The sequence below is a fragment of the Python bivittatus genome, unplaced genomic scaffold (assembly GCF_059951505.1).
Source record: "Python bivittatus isolate LINGU-HERP-01145 unplaced genomic scaffold, Pbiv_v1 ctg000160_np1212, whole genome shotgun sequence".
Lineage (NCBI taxonomy): Eukaryota > Metazoa > Chordata > Lepidosauria > Squamata > Pythonidae > Python > Python bivittatus.
The window spans coordinates 2,298,928-2,326,797 of record NW_028277076.1 but is presented as its reverse complement, the minus strand read 5'-3'; the positions used below and the strand labels follow the sequence as shown (position 1 = coordinate 2,326,797).

At 44.3% G+C, this 27,870-nt stretch overlaps 1 protein-coding gene across 5 annotated transcripts in view; it reads right to left on the bottom strand.

The window, feature by feature from the left end:
* CDK5RAP2 (CDK5 regulatory subunit associated protein 2) overlaps nt 1-27,870 on the bottom strand; it is a 62,464-nt gene that overhangs the window by 23,394 nt on the left and 11,200 nt on the right. For 3 of the 5 annotated variants that reach the window (XM_088146936.1, XM_088146938.1, XM_088146940.1), the window contains 10 exons: nt 21,960-22,130; nt 21,475-21,648; nt 20,815-20,912; nt 18,854-18,981; nt 15,520-15,638; nt 14,849-14,977; nt 8,807-8,902; nt 7,254-7,435; nt 3,772-4,240; nt 2,084-2,324 (listed from right to left, as the gene is read on the bottom strand). In XM_088146936.1, coding sequence (XP_088003062.1) covers nt 2,084-2,324; nt 3,772-4,240; nt 7,254-7,435; nt 8,807-8,902; nt 14,849-14,977; nt 15,520-15,638; nt 18,854-18,981; nt 20,815-20,912; nt 21,475-21,648; nt 21,960-22,130 — 1,807 coding nt within the window. The remainder of the gene's footprint in view (nt 1-2,083; nt 2,325-3,771; nt 4,241-7,253; nt 7,436-8,806; nt 8,903-14,848; nt 14,978-15,519; nt 15,639-18,853; nt 18,982-20,814; nt 20,913-21,474; nt 21,649-21,959; nt 22,131-27,870) is intronic. The other 2 variants (XM_088146937.1, XM_088146941.1) reach the window with 1 other exon arrangement.

Sequence of the window (27,870 nt, the reverse complement as noted above, 5' to 3'; positions counted from 1 at the left end):
GCAAAATTCCTGACTTTCGTGAGACGTGTCTAATTTTTTTTTTAATTGTTCAAAACCTTTGGAGGAAGGTAAGATTTAAGCCCTCTTTGAGAAGCCATATATCTCACAGGAGTTTGGTCCAGAAGTTTAGAGCCAGTACGGAAAAGATCTTGTCCTACCCTAGGAGCTGAACAATGAACTGTAATGGAGCATTGTCACAAGGAAGCTTCTGGGCACCACCGTGGAGTTAGAAGAGAGTTACCAGGGGCAAAGGAGAAACGTTCTTACTAGAAAGGTCACTTATGGGCATTCGCATTTTAGAACATCTTGGAAGTCACACTGATGTGGCTGTGATTCAACACCTGAGCATCACTTCTGTGCATAGCAGCCACAGGTTCAGTCTCTGGAAACTCCAGGGGAGGATGGCTTGAAGCTCTCCAGAGGTACTACCAATCAGTGTTGAAAAATGGAGGGTTCATTTGCGGTGGAAGATGTGCAAAACAGTGAAGCAAGCCATCTTCAGATCAGTTTAAGGAGCAAAAGAGACACCTTCAGCCTTTAAGAGCTGTTGCATTTACAGTTTTTTAAGGGATGTTCTGCAAGGCATACGGTGCCTATTTTCCTCTTAACCCCTCTGAAAACACAACAAAGTCAGAAGGAAGGCCACAGTGGGTGCTGGGAGCGGTGGTGGCATGCAGGCCACCCAGCCTGAACTAGATGACCCAATTCTCCAACTCAGGGTAATGGAATTGTTGACATTCTAAACAATGGTGGTACGGTCGAATGCAGCCATTGGGTTCATTCATGTTCTGTGTAAATATCCAAGTCTAGAAAATAGGTCAACTCAGGGACCAGGTTGAGAGTGCTGTGTGAACAAAGACAAAGGGGTGTAGTGGACAGGTGTTCCACCACAATGACAACCCTTTCCTTAGACAACCCTGTTGTTTCTTAAGAGGACAGAAGCTACTGCTGCAACTCCTATGAAGCCCCTGAACCTTGGTGGCACCCAACAGGGTCTGACTGTGAAGGAAGGAAGGCTTCAACTGACACCAAATTCTTGCAGGAGGCTGGAGCACAGCAGGAACAAGACACACACGTGTGCAAATTTTCACCACTGAGAAAATGTTAATACCCATTGCTGGTACATCATCTCTAATCTCGTGGGTTCCCCAATGAACTTTCTGCATGGATCAAGTGGTACATAAGAGAATAAGTCCTATTAAAAAAAGCCTTGCTGGATACCAAATAACATTTTATGGAGACACTTGTTTGCAGGGAGACAGATCAAGTAGATCATTTCAACGCCGCAGATGGGGGTGAGCAGGAAAGATTTAATGTCTCTCTGTGCTCAGAGAAACGCAGCTGCTGCACACCAGGATGGAGGCTGGATTACATTTGGGGGTACTTGGGCTAGCATTTTTAAGTGGGGTGTAACTTCCTCGTGCAGCTGTAAGTCTGGCAGTGTCCCCCACCCCCTTTGCTAGGCCTGGTAACCAATTTTGCAAGCCAACACTAATAGCATTTCTCGCACGTTAGCTGGCAGGCTGACAACAGACAGCTGTTTCGCACTTGCAGAAATCTGTGCACGCCACCATGCCTCTTTTCTGCTTTGCAACTGCTTCTCTCCTTTGTGACACGTTTTAATTGAGAAGGCTGAGCCAAGAAATTAGTCGGGGAACAGCTTTGCTTGCAGAACAGGAGATCTGGAGCACAACTGCTCTCTGCCTAGTAGGGGGAACAGGCAGCCCTCAGCCTCGTCCAATGGCATTTAGATCATTTGCAAGAGGGGGTGTTCAGGGAGAAGAAGGGAGCGAAGGGGTCAGAAGACGACGGGGAAAGGGATGCTGAAAAGGCAGTGAGTGGAAGCCTCTGCCCACTTCGGGCCCTGCTCCCTCATTGCATGCTTCAGCCCTCCCCTCTGGACTGCCTTCAGAGACTGAGCACAGAGCTCAGGCCTCCAGCTGAGCATCTGCGCCTTTGTTCCACAAAGCCAAGTCCTTTCTGGGTCTGGCTGCAGAATTCATACCAGACATCATCTCGTAAGTTCAAAGGAAAGGAAGAGGAGAAATTCTGATTGGGCTCGTTGCACGATTCCTCAATTTACCTGCTTGTCTGTCTTCTCCTAATACCTCCTTCCGATTGGACCCATCCCTATCGTCCTCATTTTGCTGGGATTCCTCACTACATTGCCTTCCCTTCAGGCCTTCGTCCAGAGCGAACATGCAGTGCTGAAGATGCAGATCTGGTCTGGGCAGGGCAGTACTTAAGGAGATGCTTCCCAGGGATCTTGAGGGTTTCAGTAGAATAGGTAAGCGGGATTTCTTGGACGGGTAGCAAGAGTCACTCTGGATGAAACACAAGACAGGAAAGAATTAAATGGAGCAGCAGTAAAGACCAGAATGAGAATATAACCGATCCGCAGTCTGATATAATCCAATCCAACTATGGGATCCTTGCAGACAAAGCTGAAAAGGAGAAAAATGGGACACATTTTGGGTCCTGGGGTGTGGGTCGGGGAAGACATACCCCAACTGAAAAAGAAAAAAAAAATCAGTCATGCAATGCTACAAAATAGGGCAAAAATATTTACCCATTCACTCTGATTTGGTTTTCTAATGTTAGATGGCCAGATTTCATTAGCTTCATGGCTGGATCATGGAGCTGGCAAGCAGCCTCTTGAGAGGAGCAATGAAATCAGGTAAAAGAGTCAATATAGAGCTAGGCGGCCTTATAAATTTAATGTAATAAAATTAAATAAAAAATATATAATGAGACAAGGCAGCAAAAGGGGGTGGGGTGCCCTTTGGAAAATGTTTTAGCCCTTCTTGCCTTATATTCTCAGGTCCTAAAAACATTTGGTGCAAAATTGGTTCATCTCATAGGGAAGGAAGAACCCATGAGCGGGCTAAGCAGCTTCTCTAATGGTGATAAAAATTACCCCAATTGGACTGGAGGATGTGGAACAGTCAGCTTAACAAACTGGATTTCTATCGATTTTAAAATGTAATTCTGATCCTTTCTTCTCAATGAACCCTTGCAAGTTCAGAAAGATTTAAAAAAAAAAAAAAGATAAGGAAGCACGTCTACACACCATGCATCATTAACTTAAGAAATTGTCACTGAATGTTGCGATAACTATGAACATTACTGGTTATTTCTGTGCATTAAGCATATTCAGGAACAATGGTCTACCAAGGACTTATTAGCTGTAATGGTGAATAACGACAAAAGCACCATATCTAGAGGCAATATTAGTCCAACTGCCTAAGAATTCCCTCTGGGCGGGTGGGTGGGTGGGGGGACCAATCTACCACTTGCAGCTACACCATGGGTGGAGATCTCTAGGAAGAGCAACCTCTCTGCCTCAGTTACCCACTGAGCAAGATGGGGATGGGGGTGGGGGAGGAAGAGAAGGAGAAACAGAAATAGCTAAGGGCCCTTCGTAGTAAGATCTGAACCTCTACAGATCTTCCAGGTAGTCCATGAACAGTAGCTGAGAACAGCAGGGCTCATGGCAAGGTAGCTACCGTTACAAATGCTTCAGGCAAGGCGACTATTTCTCACCTTCCTGCACATACGTAGCATAGCTGGGCCAGAGCGCAAAATGTGTTTCGTGTCTTCCCTGCAGAGGCCCAGACTCCACGAAGAGCAAACAAGGCCAACTAGACTAGGTGTCTTTAAGGCCCGCATAGTCTTTAACTGGGTGTTTCTGACCCTAACTCAACTAGATTAGCAAGGCTCTCCTCTCTTTCCTCGTCCAAGATCTGCCTTGAGAAGTGGACAGGTACTCACTCTGTTTGCTTTGCTTATTTGAAGGAGAGACTTCTGCAGCTCACTCTTGGCAAAGACATTTCTCTGCCAGCAGTCTTTGTCAAACCGGGAAGACTGGGTGATGGGTCCATCTTCAGAGACCTCCGTTTTTCTGCCTTCGTGCTTCGGTCTCGTGATGTCATCAGACACCGTTGCCGTTTGGGTAGCCGTGTCCTTCACTTCCGCTTTCGACAATTTCATCTCCACGTTCAACTCTTGCACAGCTTTGGGATCAAGCCCTTCTTTTCGGGTTGGCGTAGGTTGTGGTTTGCCCCGCTGCTTCAGCGAGGTGTTGATTTGCGTAAGCTGTTTGACTTCAGCTCTCAGTTGAATAATCAGCTGCTTAAGATCTTCCTCATCTTTATTCTCCAGATCATCACTTAAACTGTCTTGCTCGGCTGTCTTCTGAGGATCTAACAGCTTATTCGCAATTTTCATCTGTTCTTGTCTGCTTTTTATCCGGAGGGAGGGAGGGAGGAAGAACGGAGGGGAAAAAAATCATAAAAAACAAACAGTCATAAGAAAACAAATTTACCTTCTGCAAAACAGTTTCTAGACTCATCATAAAGCATGAATGAATCCTTTTTCATGTTAACAACCTCAAAGAGAATCAGATGAGAAATCTCAGGGCAGAAGATTAACAAAACAGTAGGAGTTGCTAAAAGAAAAGAAAACAGAAAAAAACAGAGATTCAGAAGTAAACTTAATCCAGCAGTTACCAAAGAATGATTATGTATAATTCAGTGACAGTTTAAAAATAAATAGCAGGCTGGTCAAAAATCATTTCAAAAATCATGGAAGGCGCTGTTTTCCCCCAGAAAATGGGAATAATTTTCTCACTTATCACAGCCATGCAGGCTCAGCGTAGGCATAAAGGGCACAGAGAAACCTGAAATGCTTCGGAGGCAGTGGCTAAGGGCAGAGTAGTCTTGCTGTTTTTCCAGAACACAAGGAGAACCCATCCCACATAAGAACTGGGCACCCTGCTAGGAGCTGAGCAGAGCTTATTAATACAGAAGGGCCCCCACACTGCTTGCCTCATTTTTGGAAATGTGACTTAGTCCAGGAACATTATGTGAGTACAACAACTGCATTCTGTGAACCAGGTCAAATGCCGTCTGAGCTCCGTCCTTGTGTGTCCCATTTTATCCAGCCTTTTCTTCTGAGGTCTTTCTTTTAGGTGGTGGATGAAGGGAAGACCCAGCTTTGTAGACAAGATGACCTGAGTCCATCCTGGTCTCTCCTCCAGTTGAAAGAGATCCCTGTCTGACACCCAGAGACTCTCGGTAGAGACAATATGGTGTTAGATGGATTGACGCCAGTTATTATTTAATTTGCTCCTTTAGTCAACCAGGGACCAATAATTTATAGGAGGAGGACACTGGATTCTAGTGGAGCACTGTCCCATTAAATAGGGCTGGAAAAGCCCCCACTCTAAACCCATGGAGATCTACAGCAAGGAAATCAGCCATAACACATTGTACGTTTCTGGATTCACATGCACACATATATACGTGTTTGTGTGTTGGCCATGATCTCCAGAGGCTGATAGTAACTGAGAGTTTCACCATGCCCTCCTTCAAATCCTGCCCCTAAAGAAGACAGGATGCTGAGCTACATTAAGCATTTCCATGAAACAGGCAATAAGCTCCAGCTGTTTCAACAAAGGGATAACTTTTCTACCAGCTCGGAGAATCCAGCTACATGTGGCTGACAGGCATCCCTGTGGGACAATCAGCCCTTACTTGAATGCAGGGGTGGAGATCCAATTTCTCTTTGAAACGCTGAGCATGCTGGAATCTCGTAATGGCAGAAATCAATCCCAAAACATGACAGGAGCACCCTCCATTGGAAGGAACAGCCAACTTTGATCAGCCTGCAAAATGGCTTTCTGAGCGACAGCCCATAAGCCATTAGCGGTCCTGGAAAGCCTTTGCTAAGAACTAAAGGAGGAACGTTCCTCTTGCAAACAAAGCCTGCCGTTAATTTCAGGTATGTCAATAAAGGAACGCTTCACGCCATTTGAAATACAATCCGCTGAAAACAGAGGTGTTTAAGGAGGCTGGCGTTTGAAAGGGAATGTGTGCTTTAATGCCATTGCACTGGCATCTAAGGCCATTTGTGAGAATGAAGTTACCCAGCCCTATTGTCTTGGCACCAATCAAGCTGGGAGAATTTACAGCAAGACGTTAGAAAGTGCCGTGCCGCGGGTTGCGGTATTAAAAAGCATGGGGGAGGGGAGGCTCATTAGCAAACTTTTAAGTAAGATTGAGAAATGAGAAAAATATTCCAGATCCACATGTTAAGCTGCCTTCTCATCTGGCATGCCACCCAACTCTGATTTCCGTTCTTCTGTGTGTTCACCCGGCTTGGAGAACCATGATGAAAGAGCAAAAAAGCAGTTTCGCTGGCTATACAGTAGAAACGGTTGGCCCCTTGGAACGTCCAACATCTCAGACTCCACAGAACCATTTAGGAATCCTTGGTGGTCCCGTACCCACTACTAAGACCACCAGAGAATGGCTGTTGGCACAGATAAAAGGACCAATCCAACAGGAGCCTTTGGGAACTCATCTACTACGGGTGAGATGAAAGTGAAAGAGAGATGAATTAAAACAGATCAAGCAAAGGGGAACTCATAGAGGGAAGAAAGTAAAGCTTCTCAAACCCACTGAACAGAGCCCACCCTCCACTAATTTTTATGCCTCCTTTGGAGGAAGTGTAAATGCTTGGCGGAGGGTGAAAATCCCTCTGTACTCAATAAACAGCTGATCGGGAACGATATATTTACCACTATTATTTATATAACAACTAATACCCCACCTGTCCAGGATGGTATATAGGTCATTTCCAAATGCATTTCAGCAACTCAGGAGTGACCAAGAAATAAGGATGTTCTTCTGGGGCAACTGGGGGATCCGTGGCCCCATCTAGAAGACAGGGTAGAGAGGGGCCAAATCTGGGGTCTCCCCTGTCCTTCTGGGGTCCTTCCCTGCCATTTGCAGGCAGCCAAACAGTTTGGGGCAGGGGGGCTAACCTATCAGAGAGTAACACTACAGCAGCCTCCAATCTCTCCAGACACAGAGAGGTGAGACTAATTTCATTACTTTGCAATTCTCACTCAACGGTGTAACCCTTTTATATGCTTGGAGCGTCTTTCAAGGCATCATTTTACATGGGTGGTCTCACCTGCTTGCCCCCTCCCCCAGAGGAAGCATATTCCCTACATGCCGCCGAATCGCCAAGAAGGAAACTCGCTCCATAAACGATGTCTCTGACCAGCCTTTGCATCTCCTAATTACTTAATTGCATGATGGGCTGAAACCGTTCCGAAGGCAGCTCGCCAATTTCTCCCAGGTAAATTAGAGAGGGCCATTATCTAAATTCACTTTAAATGCAATTGCTTTCTTCCTTTCTCCAATAGGATGGCTGTCAAAAATGCCGTGTCTAAGCTGCCCGCTTACCGAGATCCAAATTCTGCCGCTCCATTTTCATTTAAAAAACACACGAGCGAAGTCTTCTCCAGAGCATCACAGTTATTGGCCACTGGGCTCCTACCCAAGTATTTGCTACCAACCAGCTTAGGTTCCAACTCAGGCTGATTCAGGTTCTTACACGGTTGATCTGAAGAGTCTGAAAGAATTATCTGATGGAAAGAAAACACGCGTTGCTCTTTTGCTGACAGAAAGAAAGCATGCATATCTATCCACAAATCTAGAGACAGGATGACTTGAGAACAGCCATCAACCCTTGCCGAAAAGAAAGCCCCTGTAATAATGTTCTCCATAAAACTCTTTCATATGGAGATCAACATGCACCAATTTGGTGAGGTTATTTAATTTCAGGGAAAAAAAGGGAAGGAACTTTCAAGGGAGTCATTAAATGTTACCCACCTAAGGAGGTGTAAAAAAAAAAATGCAATTCTGATACATGTTAAGAGTTGGAAGAGGTTATGGGATTCATCTACTGTTTGAAACTGATCGATCAAATTATTAATTGTGTATACTTTAGGAAATGAGAAAAGAAAAAGGGTCCTCTTTTCTTTTTGTAGAAAGAGCTGTTCCATCTAGTAAAACTCAGGTCAGAACAGACACCATATTAAAAGGATCAAACCTGAAATCTATCTAAAGCACCATCTTAATTGAATCATTGAGCTTCTGAGGAAGGGTGCTCCTTTCTCCCCAATACAAAGGATTGCATCTTCTAAGTGGCTGCCATTATAAGTACAAAGACAGACATGCAAGCCAGGACTGTTTTGTGAACCAAGATTTGGGAGGTCACTCTTGAAAGGTTGAATTAAAATCCACAAGACTTAAGGGATCTATTTTCAACCTTTGAACTCCCCCCAAACTTGAAAAAGGAAGAAAAACTGAAAATGTTCAGCCCTACCCATATTCAGTAATAGTATCGCTTCTTCAGATACATCCCTAGGAGTCTTCAGATTTGGTGGGGAGGGGGGACTGCAGGCCCCTGTCCATAAAAGGGTGCCCATTCTGGTCTAAACTAACAAAACTTAAGAAAACCTACGATCTTCCCAGATGCCAGTGCTGGGACATTTACAATGAAATCCAGCCTCACAGAGGACCATGACAGGGATTTCAACATGAAGAAGGTGCCCCCATCCTGGTTGAGCCAACATGCAGCGTTTGTGACTCTCCTCAACAACCAAAGCAAAAACAGCCAACAGTGATGGAAGTCCCTTTGGGCCAACCCCACGTTGGGAGAAGAGAGCAGGAGGAGGAAGAAGAGAAGCAGTGGCTTACTAGTGGAACAATAGCAAAAGAACCAGAGAATTTCCTCTAGTCAGCCCATGACTTCCGTGTGATATGAATGGAATTGTAAACCTACAACTCCTTGCGTGGCACTATCTTCATGCCACCAAAGAGAGCTAAGCTTCAAACCCAACCAAGCCACTTATTCTTGAAGGACTATCTGAGCAATTCATAGAAATTCAGAGCTTCATTGACCGACAGGTGAAGGGGCCATAAAACACGCTGCTGTATCAATAAAGTCCCACCTCACTCAATGTCTCAGGACAGTCACAGCTTGGCGTGCTTGCTTCTTCATCAAAAGCACCTGTCAGAGTCTGGCTCTCTTCTGTTCGTTCAAGAAGCTATACAAAAGTATGGAATGATATGAAAAATGCTGCATTTGTCAAAGGAAACCAGGTGATATGACACATGTATAAACAAGTAATGTCTTAAAAAAAAGGGAAATAAAGACATGCCTGCAACAGAGTAACAGATATTAGGTTATTTAGCATCAGTAGAATCCCAAGAGAGACTAAAAAAGTAATTGATTCACAAAGGTTTCAGCGAAACAAGTTCTCTCTACTAGTAAGACCAAACATCTCTGTTCGGATAGGACTGGCTCAGTCCACCCTTCACTGCCAGAGGCCCCAGATTTCACTCCCCAAATCGGGCCATGAAATTTCAGCAACGTAATTTCAGAGTGGATGGAGGGAAGGGTTGCCTCCCAGAGGTCTTCTACTCCCATTTCCACCCGCTCAACCCCTCCAAAAGCCAGGTAGAGTAAAACCAACTTCCTTACCACTTCGGTTAAGTCACTGCACCCCTAAAAGGCATCCTGCGGCCTTCCAGCTGGTGAGGGGAAGAATCTGTTAAACCCACCAGCAGCAGCAGCCAACAAAAGATTGTTTTCCTTGATCTAACACTACAATAAATCGACTGATCTTTAAGGTGCCAAAAGAAACTCGCACCCTCTTTTTCAGTGCTTACTTCAAAAGACTAACATATCTAGCCCCGCTGGAATTCCTCGGTATATTACAGCATTTAGCGATTAATAGAAACTTTACCAGGCGCTGCTTAAGCGAAACCAATTCCCCAGACAGCCATTTCCCCACTCCTTTAATGAAATTCCAATAAAATTAAGTGAGCTGTTCTCCCAAAGTTTTATTTTGAGAGCGGTTCTGCTGCGGATGCAAAGAAAACACAGATGCAACCCATCTTGAACCTCGTAGGCCTTTCCAGATCTCTACATTCATCAACCCCTTTTTTGGGGGGAGAGGACACATGTTTGGGGTTCCAGGTGCTTAAACCCGTCTCTAGAATCCACCATTGCAAAGGGCAGTTGGAGATTAACAGGTCTGCCTCTTTCTCGAAATGCAAAATTCCTTACACGCTAAGGAAGCTAGGAGGTTTCTCCCAGACAAGTTAATTTTCTGCATCCTGGGACGCATTTCACAGGATGAAGCAAGCCCCTCTCCCTGAGCGGCCACCCACAGCCCAAAGGGATCAGTTATGATGCAGAGTCCCCAGCTTCCTGAGAGAAGGAACTTCTGAGCTGCTTTGAAAATAAGCCACCACCTCCAGAGAAAACAAACGAGCAAATTTTGGAGAGGATTCTCTGCAAAATAAAGAGCTGAAGGCAAGAAAGTCTCATGGCAGATGGTCAGCAACTTTCTTTTAAAAAAAAGAAATCATATCCCACTGGCAGCCATGTTCTTATCTTTCAGGAAAGGAGCTTACTACACAAAGTACAGAGTGATGCTAAAATCTGGAAGATATTAATTGGGGGGGCGGAAATCAGCAGCATTGGCTCCTCTAAGTGTGGACTTCTGGATTAAATTGCTTGTTTCTTTCTCAAAGCAAAGAGGAAGAGCATTTGTTTGACCTGGACGTCCCGGTCACATTCAACTTCCATAACCCCACGTAAAGCAGTTGCGGGTCATGGATTCTCTCTAGCATTGGGAAGAATTTTTACAAAGTGATCAGAGTTGTCAAAGGCAACTCCTGCGGCCGAGTCGGGAGATAATCTCGGCTCCTTTCCCTTCCCTTGCTGATAAGAGGGGGAAAATGTCAGCGCTGCCTCAAATTCTTCAACTGTGTCGCAGCTGACATGACGATTCAGCCTGCTTAGATCAATGACATTTCTACATCCAGTCCGTGCTCTTAATGGATGGCCTGCGCCAAAGACGCTTTGCTGATTTCACACTCCTGTTGGCAGCTGCATAAAGAACGTTACGAGAAAATGATTTGATCTTCCTCCTGGCTGCCTCATTCTTCCACCTTTTTGGGTCATCTGCAGGAAGATAGTTGAAGGAGAAAAGCAGTACCCAACGTGTTCTCATTTTGTTTTGGGGAGGGGGGTCCAAAGCGGTGTTTCAGAAGAAAGGGACAATGCCTTCATGGTCAGTTGCTCATTTCCACAATGAGTAGAGCACAGAAGACAATGACCTCACTTAGAAAAGAGTGCGTTGGTGGAAAGGCATGTAGGCCAGTTCAAGGGGAAATGCTGTAGGAGAAGCAGGCTGAAAGGAGAAGAAAAGGATCAAGGAAAAAGCAGGAAAATGTTCCAAGGGCAGGAGTGTTGAAAGGTACTTTGACCACCAGACTGATAATGCCAAATAATGCAATTCATCAATGCACCGTATGGTCAAATCTCCTTGCAAGCACTTTGAGCAACCATGGGCAACGTGTTTCCATGATCAAGAAGGAATAAAGATAAATGGGATTGGAAATGAGGGAGCCTTGAACAGAGATGACAGAGGGGAGATACAGGGGCACTCTTAATATGAAAGAAGAGGCCCCCAGCCTCCTCCAAGGCAGAACATGGAACAACAGACAAGGTACTAGCTTAAAGATGAACGCTGGGGTGAATAGAAAGATGAGGGGGAAAAAAAAAAACAAGGGAAATACACATTTCCACATAAGTCTGAGTGTTAGCTTCTGCCTGGTGGTGAAACTGTCAAATCTCCTTCACCTGAAAATACACAGCTCAAGGTTAAGAGAAGGTCTGCAGAGGATGAATCTGCCTTGTCCAAATTTCTCCTTGGTGACCAAAAACCTTGAGAATGTGCTTTTCCTAAACGAACTGCTGATACGCTGGGTTTTGCGACAATCCGAGGAGCCCCAGAGGCTGGCCTCCACACAGCAGCTCTCAGTTTGAAAGCAGATGTGCAGAGGACAACAGAAAAGCCAGTGTTTTTATTCTGCTTCTTCAAAGACCAAAGCTGCTTCAGGAGTTCTGGGACCCCAAGGAGACCTACGTTAGAAGAACCTGTGGCAAGGGTTTAACAGGATTGTGGGGACGGGGGGAGGAGTGTGTGGAATCAGCATATTTCAAAACAGCTGAGAAAACAGCTTGTCCTGGGCAGAGTTGCAATGCCTGGATAGAAAAACGTGTCCCACGTGAGGGACAGAAAGAAATGTTGGAAGAGGGCCAATTCCAACAAACCCCGTTATCTCAGCCCTATCACAATTCAGTCTTCGAATCTCAATTTAATGCAAGACAGATAGTTTGCTCAAACTAAGGACCAAGCAAGATGCAAGGGCCGAGACCAGACACTGATTTTTTTTTCTCCATAGGATTAATAGCACCTGATCGGTCAGGGGAAGGACATTCCCATTAAAAAAAAACTGCCTCAGAATTCCAGTTTGTCTCATAGGGCAAAGCGAGTTGGTATAAGCCGCACGCCTACACATTCTCTACCAAAAGGATCCTCGTGAGATGGGCGGCGACCAAATTTGAAATATCAATAAATATCAATAAAGAAAAGGAAAGAAAATGCAATGAGGATGGAATACAGAACTGCCCTATCTATTACTGGTGGATTTGTTGTTATTAATTATGGTTATCAATAGGGGAAGGTTACCCTCTAGCAGACAGCAATGCAAATTCCATCAACAAGTCAAAAAACTAAACCCTTTCTCTCTCTCTGCTGCAGATTGCAAAGAAAAAACAGATCCAACTTTTGGGGAAACAGCAGTCCTATTTTAAGCACCCAAACACACACGCACCACTAATCAGGTACATCTTTTAAACCCATAAATGAGAATGTTGCAAAACAATACCAGAAAGCTCAAGTGGTATTTTGGGACATGTTGTAGCAGTAATTTTATATCCACAATTATAGAATACTGTCAGAGTCGATGTAGGATTTGGGGGCGGGAGGGAGGCATCTCTTCCACTTTCCATTAAAATATTATTTTTCAAAACTTGCATGCCAACCCTACTGATACTGCTCACTTTTTCAAACAGGATAAGATTGGGTGGTAGGTGGGTGTCTCAGTACCTTTCCAAATGTTCTAACTTGCCCACTTGCTTTTATAAGGCCAAGATTCTGATCTTTGGCACCAACCTGATCCCCAGCACAGAAAGGTCAGAGAACTAGGAGTTATGAATTTCAACCCAGGGAACCCCACCCAATAACCTGCTCACTCCCCACTCCAAGCGACTTTACACTCTACAAAATCCGCTCCACAATGCAAGTATCATATATAGCGTGGGGTCCTAGCAGACCTCAAACCAAAGTCTCTGTGTCCCTCAGTGCCTGATAGTCCCAGGTAAAAAGAAGGACCTGGTTGGGATGGATGGATGGATGGATGGATGGATGGATGGATGGATGGATGGATGGACTGACTGCTAATATTTTTGTGCCCCTCTACCCCAAACAAGGTCTGAGTCTGAACAGGATGGATCGCGCCAACTCCAGCGCACTTTGAGTTCTGTCCAAGGTCCTGAAAGACCTGCCTCCAATCTTCCCACCCTCTCATCTCTCTGCGGATCGGCCCTCTAGCCTCTCCATGGACTAAACCAGACCAAAGAGCCACAACATTAGTTCCTGAATTGCCTCCAGCAGCTACAGTGCATCAGTCACCAGGTGAACCCAAGAAATGTATTTGGATGAGAACATAGGTCCTTTAGGGGCCATTCCAACTGGAAACTGTAGCAATCCAGGATTTTCTAACCTGTCTTAGAATTCAAACGGCGAGTCAATATTTCTACCTAACCGAGAGAAGGGCTTGTGGACGTTTCAATGACAGAAGAGGCATTTCTGCTTTAAACATCCGCCGATTCAGCTTTTTGCAGTCACAGGACTTCAAAGACTGTGAGTTGCTGTTTTTTTTCAGTCGCTTTTACAAGATGGCCGGAACGCCCTGCAGAGAGAATTTCCTGCAGAGCTGCCTGAATCAGGTAACTTTCTGCAATTCTAAAAAGTCTGCTCAAGGAAGGGAGGAAGGAAAGCGAGCAAGCACGCACGCACGCACCATCGGGACAGTGCCTCCCCTCTGTTCCCCATTAACTGTCAGCCTCCTTAATGCCGGAGTGCCAAGAGAGGAATAAGGGTGCACCCAGAGCCGGTACAACCTCATCATGCCTTTGCAAACAGTTCAGCCACTTTACACCCACAGCCCTGGATCCGCTGGAAACAGACAAAAATCAGGTTCTGCAAACATTCCATTTTCCGGCTCTTTGAGGCAGAAGTTCAATTTAAGCACTCAAGGTAGAAAATGTCATTCTTGTGCTGTATGCTTGGTCTCTGATCCAGAAATTTAAAAAGAATCCAAGTACTGCTCTTTAAGAAATAGCAGACTCTAAACCTCCAATGGATTAACTGGGTAAACAGGCCCAGTGATTCATTACAAGATGTGGGGAGGCGGGGGGAATAACGTCAGGGGATGGGACGACAGTTCAACCTGTTGAATTCCTCAAGGAAGAACGCAAAGACAGTGCAAGGTACTTCTCATCAAAGGTCCCGTGGTCAGGTCCTCCCATCCCCAGATAAGGCTGAGAAAGCCTCCCTATCTGAAATTCTGGAGGGCCACCCAAGCCACCCAGCAAAAATGGAGATAGATAAATTTCTGGAATTCAGGAAGCTGATAAATACAATTTCTGTGTAACTAACAAGGAGTGTCTTCAGGGTTACCTTATTCTTTGGAGGATAATTAGTTTCACAAACTGCAGGCAAATGCGATCTGAGTGGGCACAATGAATTATGGGGAATTGCTGCATTTTTAATATTCACTGATAGGTAAGCTTCACTACTTTTGGCCACTGGTATTCTCCACTGTGTTCTTTCAGCAGTTCCTTATCTACAAAAAGCCCTCTCTTCTCAACTTGTAGCTGCTAAACTTTCTTCAAATTGCCCCCTATTTCTGTTACACTATCAACAATTTCACACCTGACTTCTTAAGAATTCTCAGATAATACAATCTTGATCTACTAATCCATTTTCAGGTTGTCTATAAAATCTTGAACTGTTTCTGTTTCAGGGAATCACATTCGTTTCAGGAGGAACAGGAAGCCCAAGTCTCACCTCGCTTGCATCTAATGATTTCTGTTTTTCATTCCCTGAAGGATCCGACGTGGAGAAATCAAATGGCTTCTTTTTCAGTTCTTGGATTACCAAATGCAGTTCCTTCACCACTGCGAGGAGTTCAACAAACTGAAAACATGAAGAAAAGCCTTTAAAGACTGGGATAACTCTTACATTCTTCCATAAAGTTCACATACTTCAATTTGAACGGATGGCATTTGGCCAAAATGTACTGCCTGACTCGTATCTTTCTTAGAACCCAGGAAATACATGTAGGAAAGGACTATCCGATGTATCTATCTGCATGTACTGGGTTAACAGGGCGCTAAACAATTAGGCAGGGTACTAATTTCATGCACAAGGATTGGAAGAACTATTCCCACCCAAAGCAAAGAGGAGGTAGGCTACATGTTTGCGCTCGTTTAGTTTAGAATCTGACATTCCTCTTGATCCTTCTTGATTCTTGTAGAACTGGTGCTTGGATCCCGAAGGCCACCCCAGGTTTACTCCCCCAAAGATCCCCTACATCTGGATTTCTTGCAAGAAGGCAGGAAAGCATAGAACAGCACGGACTGTGCAATCTCGGAAATAGCTACTCCAAAGTAAGATCCACCTCAGGATGAGCTTCCTCTTAGACATGTATAGGGAGGACTGCAGCTAGATGACCGTACCTTCTTTTTAAGCTCCTCCACAGACAGCTGGTCTACCTCAAAGTCCCACCGATGATCCTGGTCTCTTAAACAAATGCTCATGTATGACGTCTGATTGCTCCAACATAAAGGAGTTTCTTCTAATGAAAAGAGAAGAAAAAAGAATATTTCAGAATCCATGGGAAAAGGCTACTAGTCTTGCCCAAATTTTGTATGTGGAACATAATAAATCTAATCTAATCTAATCGTACCCTTATTTGAAGACCTGCTCTTACTCCTTTTAGGCCTATTTTCTTTGCATAATGCGATCCTGCCCATTTGAAATTATATGCTGAATTCAGCACTTCTTTTAACATATGACACACTTCTTTTAAAACCCATCAGTCAGATTTGTATGACCAAGGCTTAGCAATACCACAGACACTGGAAGGAAAGATACTTTCCTGTCTTCTCAATAATGTCACGGGTGTTGCACAGAGAACAGTGACTGAGAATGCCATAAGGAAGAGGAAATCTTGGGTAGAAGGGAAGGAATTTGCCCAGAATTGTGTCTGGAAGGCACCTTGGAAAAGCCCACTCTGATGAGAACAGAACCACCAATGCAGTAGATACCACTGGCAATTTTCCCCCTAAAGGTAGGACTCTGTCTATCTCCTCTCACTCTGAGGACATCTTCTCCTTGGACCTTCCATGGTGTAGGATAGGCTACCACGGTTGCCCAGCTGTCAAAGCCAAAGGCCTGAAGAATAAGGCAGTGCCCCTTTCAACTGGAAAACCTTTTCTCAGAGGGGAGGGTGAGAAAACTTGCGGATCTAAGCTGTCTTACACCCAACCATTGATGCGTGCTCCACAGAGAACTGAGCAGAACCTGAAGGCCTGTAGCGATGCTTGATATTTGCCCAGAGTGAATTAAACAGATACTGAGATGTTCTTCCCAGACCTGGCTCACACTCAGAGCAGAACCAAGGGCTGAGCCCTGAGTGGGCAGAACGGGCTCCGTGGTTCAGTTTGCAGTTGAGGGAATTTCACCATCCTACAGCTGGAAATGGCAGAGTTCACCCTCTTGCCTCAATCTTTGACACGCATAAGTCGCCTCTATGATCCACTACTTGGCAATTACCTTAGAAGGCACCATTGTGAGCTCCTTTCTATTTTAGTTTCTGAGCCATGCCAGGCAAAAAGCTGCTTGTTTTTCACTTTTTGCAAAGCAACAGAGTCTACATGTAGCTGAGATACCCTAAAAATAACGCAAACGTGAAAACGACTGTAAAGAACAGAGGAAACAGCAGCTCCCTTTTCTATCCCGCCCATGTGTTCCCTTTAAGTGAAAGAACTTTTACCCTCAGATTTTTTGTTTGCCTTCCTGACATCTTAAGACATACAAGCTTTCCCACTAGCTATCAGCACGCATTGTGGATCCAATGTCGAATTATAATTTGCATATGTAGCATTGCATTTTTTAAAATAACTTTTAAGCAGGTGCAAGAAAAACGGCGGGGGGCGGGGGTGGAGGAGAGCGTGAGACGGAGAGACGTGAATTATTCTTCCATAGTTGGATTTTGTGAAAATGAGACCAAGGTCTCGAGGGGAGCGAGGGAAAGCCAGGTTAAATCACAGTGCCGAATTTTTATTTTGCTATTGGCACAACAGACTGCAGGAACTGAATCGAAAAGAGTGGCTTATGTTGCTTAACAGTACAATTTGTGGGAAGGGAACCTGTCATAAGCAGCTTATTTCAAATCCAGATCACGCTCCGCAGGCAAGGGGGAAGGGAGAGGAGATTGGAAACAAAAAAGACCTTCCATCTCTGTTCCCAAGCTCAGCGATGCCAGCAGATCACAAGAAAATAACCAATTAGTTGAGCAGATCTTGCATCTTCCACAGGTAATTTTACAGGGGATCCGTTTGGAGGCAAATGGTGTTACCTGACACCAAATCCTAAGGATTTTTTTTCCCTCTGGCAATTTCATTACTCCTCAGTCTTCCGTATTTTACACTACTTGGAGCTGCCCACTCTTCAATTTACAATTTTTCTATTTAAGGTCACTTTCCTACTTCTGGTTCTTCTCACAATATCCAGGCCCTGGGCAGCCAGAAGGCCCAACTGGAGATCCCAGGGTGTGGAGGCTACCACTAAGCCAATGGGCTGCTAAGCTGTCCTTGGGTATCTCCTCCAAACAGACAGGAGGCCAGAGTCTCTCATGTAAAGGATATGCCAGCAGAGAAGACACGGCCTTGCTGGATGAAGTCAAAGGTCCACCTGGTTGGCATTCTTTGTCTCAAGCTAGCTAACCAAATGCATCCCGGAAATTCACAAGTGGCATGCGAGGATGACATGGCCTGGATGCTACCTATGATGCAGACATGAAGACTGGCAGTCCTGTGTAGCCCTTTCTCCATGAATCTATCTATCCCCTTTGAAAACTATCAAAGTGGCAGCAGGCCCCGCATATGAAGATAGAAAATTCCACACTTCAGATACTAGATAAAGTATATTTTCCATTTGTTAGTTCCAGATCTACCTGTATTTTACATCAACATCCTGAGTTCCAACATGACGAAAGAGGGAGAAAATGAAATTTCCATCCATGCTCTCCACACTACGGATGGTTTCCTACGCCCCCGTCTCCTTCTGGCCTGCTTTCTAAGCCTCAAACTCCCTCATCATTTCAGCAGCTTTCTTGTAGAGCTCTTCCAGATGTACAACATAATTTCTGAGATGCAAGGACCAGTTCTGTTCTTCCCTATCTGGTGGGAAGCTGGAAGGTTGCAGCCTTGTTTGGTGGCAAAGGGATGGAAGGAAACTAAGAGGATCCCATGACTGCTTCATGTAGACTCAAACAGAAGGAGCAGGGAGCATACAAGGTCATCCACTCAATGCTGGCTTAGCATAGTGGCCTCTCTGGTTGCAACCAGAAAGCTTCCCTTCCACAAAATGGCTACCACAGTATGCATGTCAGTCATCCTTACACCCACCCACCCCAAAAAGGGGAAGCAAAACCAGTAAGACAACAAGTTTGTATCACAGGAGTGAAACCTCCAAATTCAGATGCGAGATACTTTTCAAAGTCCCGTTAGCAGATAACAAACACCGAATGAGATCTGCTGCCTTCGTTCCTTTCCATGAGGACTTTTTGGATGCAGTTGCTCATAAAATGCTCCTCTGACAACCCTCCCCAGGAGAGCAGCTTATTGATAAGAAGGACCTTCAGTTGGCTGCTGAGTTGAGATAGCTTTGACACAATATCCTAAACATGACGTTCATTACATTTGCACAGCCCACCTGGAGCTCAGCAATTCACCTATGGCTTTCCGTTCAGAGGTAAAGAAATGGAGCAAGAGGTATTTTGCTCACCTTCCTTTCGGTTCTCCCGGATTTGCTCTTCCAAAGCTTTCCGCAAATTCCAGTTCTCCAAGATGCCTTCTTCCAGCTTCTTATGCAAGGCAAAGATGTTGTTTAACTCCTCCTGCAGGTTATTTATGCTAATTTTTAAAAAGAAAAGAAAAAGAAGAATTTTTAACTGAAGTCAGGAGGAGACCAAGCTCAAGGCTCATCAAACATTTGGAAAAATTTTGCTCTGGACCTCTGGAATCTTTTGTTCACACATAAAAGAACTTGCTCCAAAGGAGAAAGAACTAAAGTCGCTTTTAAGGCATTCCATCCTCTCATCTTGAAAGGGCAGGATAAACAAATCTTGATAGAAGATTAAAATAAAGTTAAAAACAAATGCTTCACCTGTCCCCACTGTGGCATCTTTCAAACTTTTATGACATCCTTAGCTTCAGAGTTATTTTTCTCCCAAGAAGGAAAACCTCATTGACACAAATCGGTCTAGAATTTCTAAAGCCATTGAGGAGATCCGTTCATCTATTTCAGTAGCTAAAGCATTGACATTCTAACCAGGCTCCCAAGATCTCAGCCTTTCTCCTTCATTTATTTTATCTTCACAACAGTCGGGCAAGGTAGCTTAAACCCAGGATGCCTTGCAAGGCCCAATGAGCTGAATAAGCTTTACAGCTACACGAGAGTTTGCTCACATCTCCCCGAAGATAGATTTGCCTGTTGCAGTCAGCAAGTTAAGCTGATGGGCAAACCTCTGAATGTTATGCACATTTCCACAATCAAAGGAGAGACATGAAAGGCTAAAATACCTAAAGGGTTTGCCTAGCCTTCTTCAGACACAGTGGGGGGGGGGGGGGGGAACCAGCAGCTGTCGGGGACGCTTTTTAACTAAAGTTCCTTCATCCGGGGAAGAATTTTTTAAAAAGGAAAAAAAAAAAAACATAAAGGAGGAGAAAGGAATTTTAATACTATTAAATGCTCTTTTCTTTCAAAAAACAAACACAGAGGCAATTTTTCAAAGCCCGCTCCCCGATCCTCCATGAAATAACCTTCCTCCCCCCGCTTTTATTTTTGAAACGAGCCAAAATGGTTGTTTGAAGTAACAGTCAGTCAACTTGGAGAGAGATCGGGGAGGGGGGGGAGTCAAGGAAGGAAGGGGAAAAGGGGACCAGCCATGGCAGATCCCAGAATTAAGCAGTGCTTGGAAAATGAATAAATACATAAATACCTAAATGCCAAGAGGCTGCAAATTCATTTCCTTAATGAAGGGCATTAGTTGATTAAAGGTGACGCTGCTAGGATTCAGCGTTTGGCAGAAGGAATAGTTGGAAAACAACGACTGCACCCAAGATCTGCTCTATCACATTGAAGCACAGGAGGGAGGGGAGATAGTCCCAAACAAAGGAACAAAAACAGATCTCTGAACCACTGTCCTTTAAGCTTTGCGCTACACTGTGGACAAATTAATGACCTTCATAAAGTATCCCCAACAACACAGTTGGGCCTTGAAGGTGCTTCTGTCCTCCTTGTGCTCCTACTTTATGGTTTTAACTTGTGTCATTTGTACTTTCGTGGGTTCATTTACTGTAACAAGCAAATAACACTGTTATTTCTGAACTGAGAAATAAAAACGGAAGTCTTCCGAGCAGGACCAGTGCTTATGAACATCAGAAGTGTCTTTCTGGACCAGGTCTTCAGCCCACCTAGTCCACCTTTTCTCCGGATATATTTGGCAGGCTCAACACTTTCTTTAATGAGCATAAGCAGCCATTTGGGGCCACTGACATTTTGGGGGAGGAAATGCAAATTGGGTTACGCCAGGATTCTATATTTTGCAGTTGCTGTTGCTTCTGGGTGGGCTTTGCGTGTGCGGGGTGTTGGGAAACTCTGGGAAACATTGCCGAGAGGTCACCCACAATGTGCTCCTGGACCTCTTGTCATCTTTAGATTCAGAGGCAAAGCTGGATGCTCACCCATCTGCGTCTTTCAGGGACTTGATCAGAGTTGAAAACACATCATGCTCTTTTCGGAGAGCTTCAAGCATATCTGCATATTCGGATTCCTTTGTTCTCTGGGTTTAAAAAAAAAAAATAGCCTGTTTATCTTAAGCAAAATGGCAGATGGTTTTTGGGGTTGCCCATTTCAATCAGCCCATCTGCAGCACATGGCAAGGATGGCCGTTCTAACCAAAGGACGTGCCACCGGACCACTCTGAACAACACCGATAAACTCCGCAGCATTGTCTCATCATCCTGCAACAGGACCAACCCAGCTACTTGTGGTTTATTCAGCTGAGTAAACACAGTCAGGGGACACCACTGTCAGACCCCTGCAGGTCAACCTATCCGCTATGTAAGATGAACGGGGAAATTTTAAGAAAATCCTATCTCCAGCCCATGGAGAAATATGTTACTTATTTTTTAGATGATATCTCACTAGAATCAAATACGGCTCTCAGCAGGATGAGATGTTCTGAACAAGATAGAGCAAATCCCCCCATTTAAGGCATCTTCTCACTGGGCTTAGGTTTTATGACTAACTCTAAAATACCATCTAAATACAACATGGGACACCAATTTCCCAGGAACTTTTTCTTAATTGGGGAAAAGTTCAGCAAAACAGGCCAAGCCTACCTCTAACTCATGCATCATTTTGGTCACCAGCTGCTCAGACTGGACTGCGCACTTTTCTTCAATCAAGATTTCATTCTGCCTCTGGAGACTCTCTTTATCTTTCACCAAGCCTTGACACTTAGCAGACCATTCCTGCAGCGCCAAATCTTTTTCCTTAACGACCCCATCAAGAGTCTGAGCAAAAACAAAACAAACGGTCCAGACGCGTTAGTTGTATTTAGCAGGTGGATCTCCAATAAGAAAGGCATTTTCTTTGTCTCTTTATTTGAGAAGACCAAAATAATTGAGGTCAACCTTGGCACATCTTCACAGTTCCACAAAAGGAACCTTGTGAAATGCACCACCGTTTTGCAATATCTTCAAAAGCCTTGGACCATTCAAGAAAATCAGCAAGGTTGAGTTAACGAAGGGGGAAAAAAAAAATCAAACAAGGCCATTGACTCTTAACTGACACCCAGCCTTCCACTTCACACAGGTTCTCCTACCTGCAGAAGCTCATCCTTCTGAGCAACTCTGTCTGTCAAGCGTGTGATGACCAGTTCCTGGTTCTGCAGCTTCTGATCCCCTTCGCTCAAGAGGACACCGTAATGATGCTCAATCGCCTTTTCTTTCTCAGCCATCTCATCGTGAGTTTTTTCCAACTGGTTTCGAAGGTCCTGACCACGGGAGGGAAAAAACAGCACAGACACACATTGCAAGACACACATTAAGTGAATTGAATAAAAGAGAAAAAGAAAATACAGCATCCACAGAGTTGTCCAGAAATGCTGTTTTTCAAGCACCAGATCATGCTGAGGTGAACTTTATCACAGTTTTAGAAACCTGGGAGATCTAAAACCTTCAAGCATTGGATGCTATTTTAATAAGGACTTCACAATTACCAGAAATGTTAGACAGGGCACTGCAATAAATAAGATTCAAGTGCAGACCTTCCCCCTTTTGTAGCATCGCATCACTCATTGCACCAATCCCTAAATATATCCACTGACTTCAACGGCATTAATCATACAGTTAAGAGTTCCCTGGAGTCGGGCGGCCAAAAAATTTAAATAACTAAAATTATAAATATCTTATACGTTAAACAAGTTAAGTCTCAGCACTGCACTGAACCAGCAATACCATATACAATACCTCAGGCTCCATGATGGAAGAATAACGGGGTACTGACAGATCATGAATTTATCCCAGCTACATAATCTGAATTAGCAGATTGTACAAGATGAGTGATTTCACAGACTCTTCTTGCATCATGTTACTGTTTAGTCTTAACTGAAAGATTTTTTTCTTCCTATGGATTGGACTCCAATGGAACATCCCAAACTGTTCAGCATCACAGCGCTTTGAAAAAAGTATAATGCTGTCCAGGCAATGGCTTATACTTTCTCCTTTCTCCATCTCAGGCGTACTTTCTACCAAACATTGCCTGATCTCCCCTATGCGACATTAATAACCATGGAACTTCAAAAAGGAACAGGAAAGCCACGCTTCACAAAAGCCAGATGAGGGTCAAAGACGGTCCCCTCCCTCTTTGCTCAAAGTTGAATAATTAAAATATAACACTCCCTTTCTTTTTAAACTTGAGAATGGGACAAATTTGACCCAATGACTCCCCAGTACATGCACCTAAAAGACCTTTAGGTTAAGATGAAATATATCACAAAATAATTATTTTGGTAGCCTTGAAGGAGTCTTGAATTTGGGGATTCGTCTACAGCTAAATCTCTGTTTGATACATTCTATACGATCAAAAATTCACTCCATTTCCCTGTTCGGTTTGTAAATATTTTGTTGGAGAAGCCTGATCTCATTTGAAAATCTGTATTAGCTTCTGGCTGCCTAGGGATTTCATAATAGGTGTGAAATCTGGTGAAAGCCCTGAAATGTAACAAGCACAGTAGGAAAAATAAAAATCATCTTCCACGTGTCACACAGATGTAGCCCTAGAGAATCGTGGTTCTGGGTCAAATCTGCAAAACTCGGGGACCTGTTAGGCAAGATCAAATGTGTTCTCCCCAGACTGAAAATATTTTTGCACATTAGAAATGCCAACAATGGGTTTTTTTAGATAAACGCACAGCCAGAAGCTCAGGAGTCATTCCAGCTTACTTCCCTCACCCCGCCCCACCCCAGATATGACTTAACACTGGCCTGAAAAAGAGACGGAACAGAACTCACGAAGCCAGCATGGCACAATAATTACATAGCTGGATTGGGAAAGAGAAAACTCACATTCAAATTCATGAAGCTATTCTGTCGCATAGGAGGCATTTACAACAAACCCATTAATTAAGAACCTTACCCAACAATCTTCTCTGGATGAACCAAGTACTGAAGACACTGCCTGTTCTGCATTGGCGTCCCAAATGGCAAGTCCCCTCTCTAATTCTCCGAGCACCGTTTCTGTCACTTTTTTCCATGCAGCAAATTAAATCCACTCTTTCGGCGTGGCTTTTTTAAAATTCTGTATTACTGATGTTTTACAATGGTTTTATTGGATTTTCCGACATCAAGGGTAAGATCAAGGGCAATAGGAATATTTAATACCTTTTGGCTATGGGCGACATAAAACCCCGGTTGGGTGATGTTTGCTGTCCAACTTTAAAGAGCGGATTTCAGATTCACCCAGAAAATCCTGAAGTGTGTTCCCTACTTCAGAGGCATAGACATAGACCCCAGCTGTGTCTTGCGCCATCCAAGCCAATGTCCTCAAGGTTGGTGTCTGTTCAGGCAAGCAGTGAGATTGAATGGCTGATGGAATACACAGGTTCAGCACCTCGGACAGCTGCCCAGGTTCAGGACTAAGGACAAGACTTTAGAAACAGATAAAGAGTCCAAGTCATCACAGCCCTAGCCCCGCGCTCCCAAACCTGTCAGAAACTACAATGATTTACATGCTGATGCTCTAACAATGTGTGTATAGGATCTGACCTGGTGGTCCAACTGGAAAGACTTTCATGGCCAGATAGCAAGACTCTGCCACTTCTACAGATCAGTACCTTGCTTTTGATCTGTTTCTAAAGCCTTGTCCTTAGTCCTGAAGCTAGGGTGGCTGTCCAAGGTGCTGAACCTGTGTCTGCCATCAGCCATTCAATCTCACTGCTTGCCTGAGCAAACACCAACCTTGAGGACATTGGTTTGGACGGTGCAGGAAGCAGCTGGGGTCTATGTCTCAATGGGAGGATACTGTCAGCTTCTAGAGGCCTTGTCAGTCCTCTTCCTCACTCAGTTGATTGCCCAAACAAATAAGCATGAGCTGAAGAAAGAGTAGAAGCCTTTGGCCCCTCTATGACTCCCCATGAGCCAGGCCTACAAATTGGATCAAGTCCACTCCCAGCTGTGGAAGCTTATCATTTAGTTTGGGCCCATCCCTCTCTCAGCCTAACCTGCCCCATAGAGTTGTGATGGGGAAAAATGAGAGAAGGGAGCACAATATATGCTGCCTGGAACTCCTGGAGTAAAGGTAGAATAGAAACCAGGCAAGTAAATAAATCAGAACAGGATTAAACAAAACAAACCTTCCATCACTCTGCTCAGGTGGCCAAAGACATTCAGCAAGAGAAAGCCACATGTGACTCGTAGATGGAAGCAGGCATCTACTGCTATCCACAATTAAACCACAGGTGGCATTAACATCCCCATGAGCTTCTTGCTCACTGAAGCTTCTTGCTATCTAACAATGTATGGAGCCTGCCATCCTTACCATTATTCTATTTTAGAGATCATTTAATTTCCCAGCCAGTAGTTTGGCTTATTCCATCCTCCGAATTAGATGTAAAGAAGCAAAAATTGGTTCGGTTCATTTTGTTCGTTTTATGGACTGGCAACCCAGCAGAGCAGCTGTCTCTTGCCTCCCGTTAATAGAATGGGAAAGCAACTAAGCTTGCTCACAAAAGCTTTGCATCACAACCCCCAAATAGATTGCTGTAAGAAAACATTGCTGCGTGCTTTTAACTCCCACTTGCCTGCTGGATGGGCAACGATTCCATGTCCAGAGCTCTGGTGAAACATATTTAATGTTATGAACCAAAGGTGGCAGTCTGCACACTAATCAAACAAGTGGGGAGCTCAGATTCTGAAAATGCAGCAGGTTGTTTGATTGGACGAACAAGAAGAGACAGGGCAGGACAAAATATTGGGTTCAATTATTTTAAGATAGGGATAAAAATGTGAGTCCCAGATTGGGAACTGTTAGAAGACAAACTAGCAGGGGCAGTTCAGGTGAGCAGAGTAACTCAAGTGCTAATGGGTCCCATTTGCCTTCATGAAACGTAGTATGCAGACTTCAAACCAGCAAGATTGAGCCCCTTCTGAACTCCGATCGACAACTTGAGACTTATCTCTTACGTCAGTAATGCTCATTTCTACTTCACTCTATAAAGCAAAGTTTTGCTACTTCCAGCAAGATGGTTCAATAGGGAGATAAATAACAATGCAAGGAAAGTATTGTAGTAGGATAGAAATCTGGAATCTGGCCCCAGGACTGTTGGGAGAGTAGGTGTTTCCCCCAAGAAGGATCCCCCAGGAAGGACTTAAGTCAGCATACATAATACTTGGTCAGTCCAGCCCAGCTGGCTAAATGCAGTTCACAGGTCTACCACCCATTCAGGCATAAGTGGACAGGGCAACAAAGGTTGCATTCAGCAAACAGCACCATTGGTGGATCTTCCCACTGTGGAAGAAGGCAACAGGCAGGCTTCCAGGTTATTCATATATCCTGGATATAATTAAATTTCTGTTTGCCATCAACAATTGCCAAAAAAAGGGGGGAGGGGAGTGTCCTCAATGTTCTAACCTATCTAGAGGACAACAGGCTAAGGAGGACTGATCTAAGATTGAAATTGTGGGATTCTTGACCTGTAGTTTACTCACAGAAGGCCTGTTTGGCCTAGTGGTGAAGGTGTTGGATTAGGAGCGTAGGGGCACCTCTGTTTTAGTTCTGCTTTAGGCACAGAGGCCTACTGGGTGGCTCTGGACTTTGGGCCAGTTTCTCCCTCCCAGCCCTTAGAAGGTAATGATGGTAAATGGCTTCTGCAAAGGTTTCCTAGAGAACTACATGGACACCAGGGATCAAGCCTGATTGGAAGACAAGAGAGACTGTACTCACAACTAATTGCATGCTACTTTTTTTCTCAATATGCTTTCCTGACTTCAACAGACCCAATGAGCACATCCTGCTTAACTGAAGGATATATATGAATGGGGATCTAGGAAGGGTTCTACCTGCTCAGGATTAACATCTTTGGGCCAAATCCAAAAGGACCACCTTCCTGTTGATAGTCCTACCATGGACAATGATAGAAGTTAATCTTGGTTCCATTTCTGATTATTTTCTATCTACTTGAAAACAAAACAAAAAATAAGCTCCATTTATTGAAAAATGTACTGCCTGCGTTCTCAAATACACCCCAGAATGTGTTGGACTACTGCAGGAACTCTCTCACAGCTGTTGAAACAACACAATGAGAAAAGACCCATCCCTCATCTTCTAGACTCCCCTACAATCAATTACAATCCAAAAGATTTATCCTTTGGGCACCCTTGGTTATAACAGAATATTCAAAATTAAAACCTGTAGAATAAAACTGTCAACTCAGATTATCGCAAGGTGGCTCTCCTGAAATAAATACACACAAGCAACACACAGAGAGAGATATATCTGGTGCACCTGGCTATAAACCTATGGAGCTCACATGCCACTGGTAGCTTTTCATCACTACTAGTGAATTACACAGCTGTCCGTTCCAGCCCAAAGATGTCCCAAATATTTCAAAGTTAACCCTTTTAGATGTGCCACCAAATGGTAAGTCTTCTACCGTGCCCACCTGAGCACATTCCAATTGCTTGTGGGTTATTTAGTTTGGGTGCACTGATGCCCCTTCAGTCATGAAACTAACTGCCTACAGCCCCATCCTCAAACAATATTGCCTTCAGCAAAGTCAAAAGAACAATATCCAAATATAAAGCCAATATCTTAATCCATAATTCCATTCCATGTTCGTTAGATGGCGTCCCCATTCATTCCAGGGAAACCTTTCATTCTGCCAACTTGAATGTTCTTTGGAACAGGTGAGTTTTCAGTAGCTTCCTAAATGGTAGGAGTGAGGAGACAGCCAAAAAAATGGCCTGTCTCTGAATTTCTAGTCACACTCCCATCGTTCTCTGCAGGAACGCCTTGGCTGGGCAGATTCAACCTGAACCAAGCCATGATAACCAGCACCTTGAATTGCACCAAGATTACAACTCACGTCATCCCCATTCAATACAGACAAGCTAGTGGGGAACGATGGGAGATGCAGTTCAACCCATTTGCAAATCAAGAGGTTGGCTGAACACTGGAACAGCCTCTCCTAGGCGACCCCACAAAGGAGAAGCAGCAGTCACACTGCTGCCTACTTT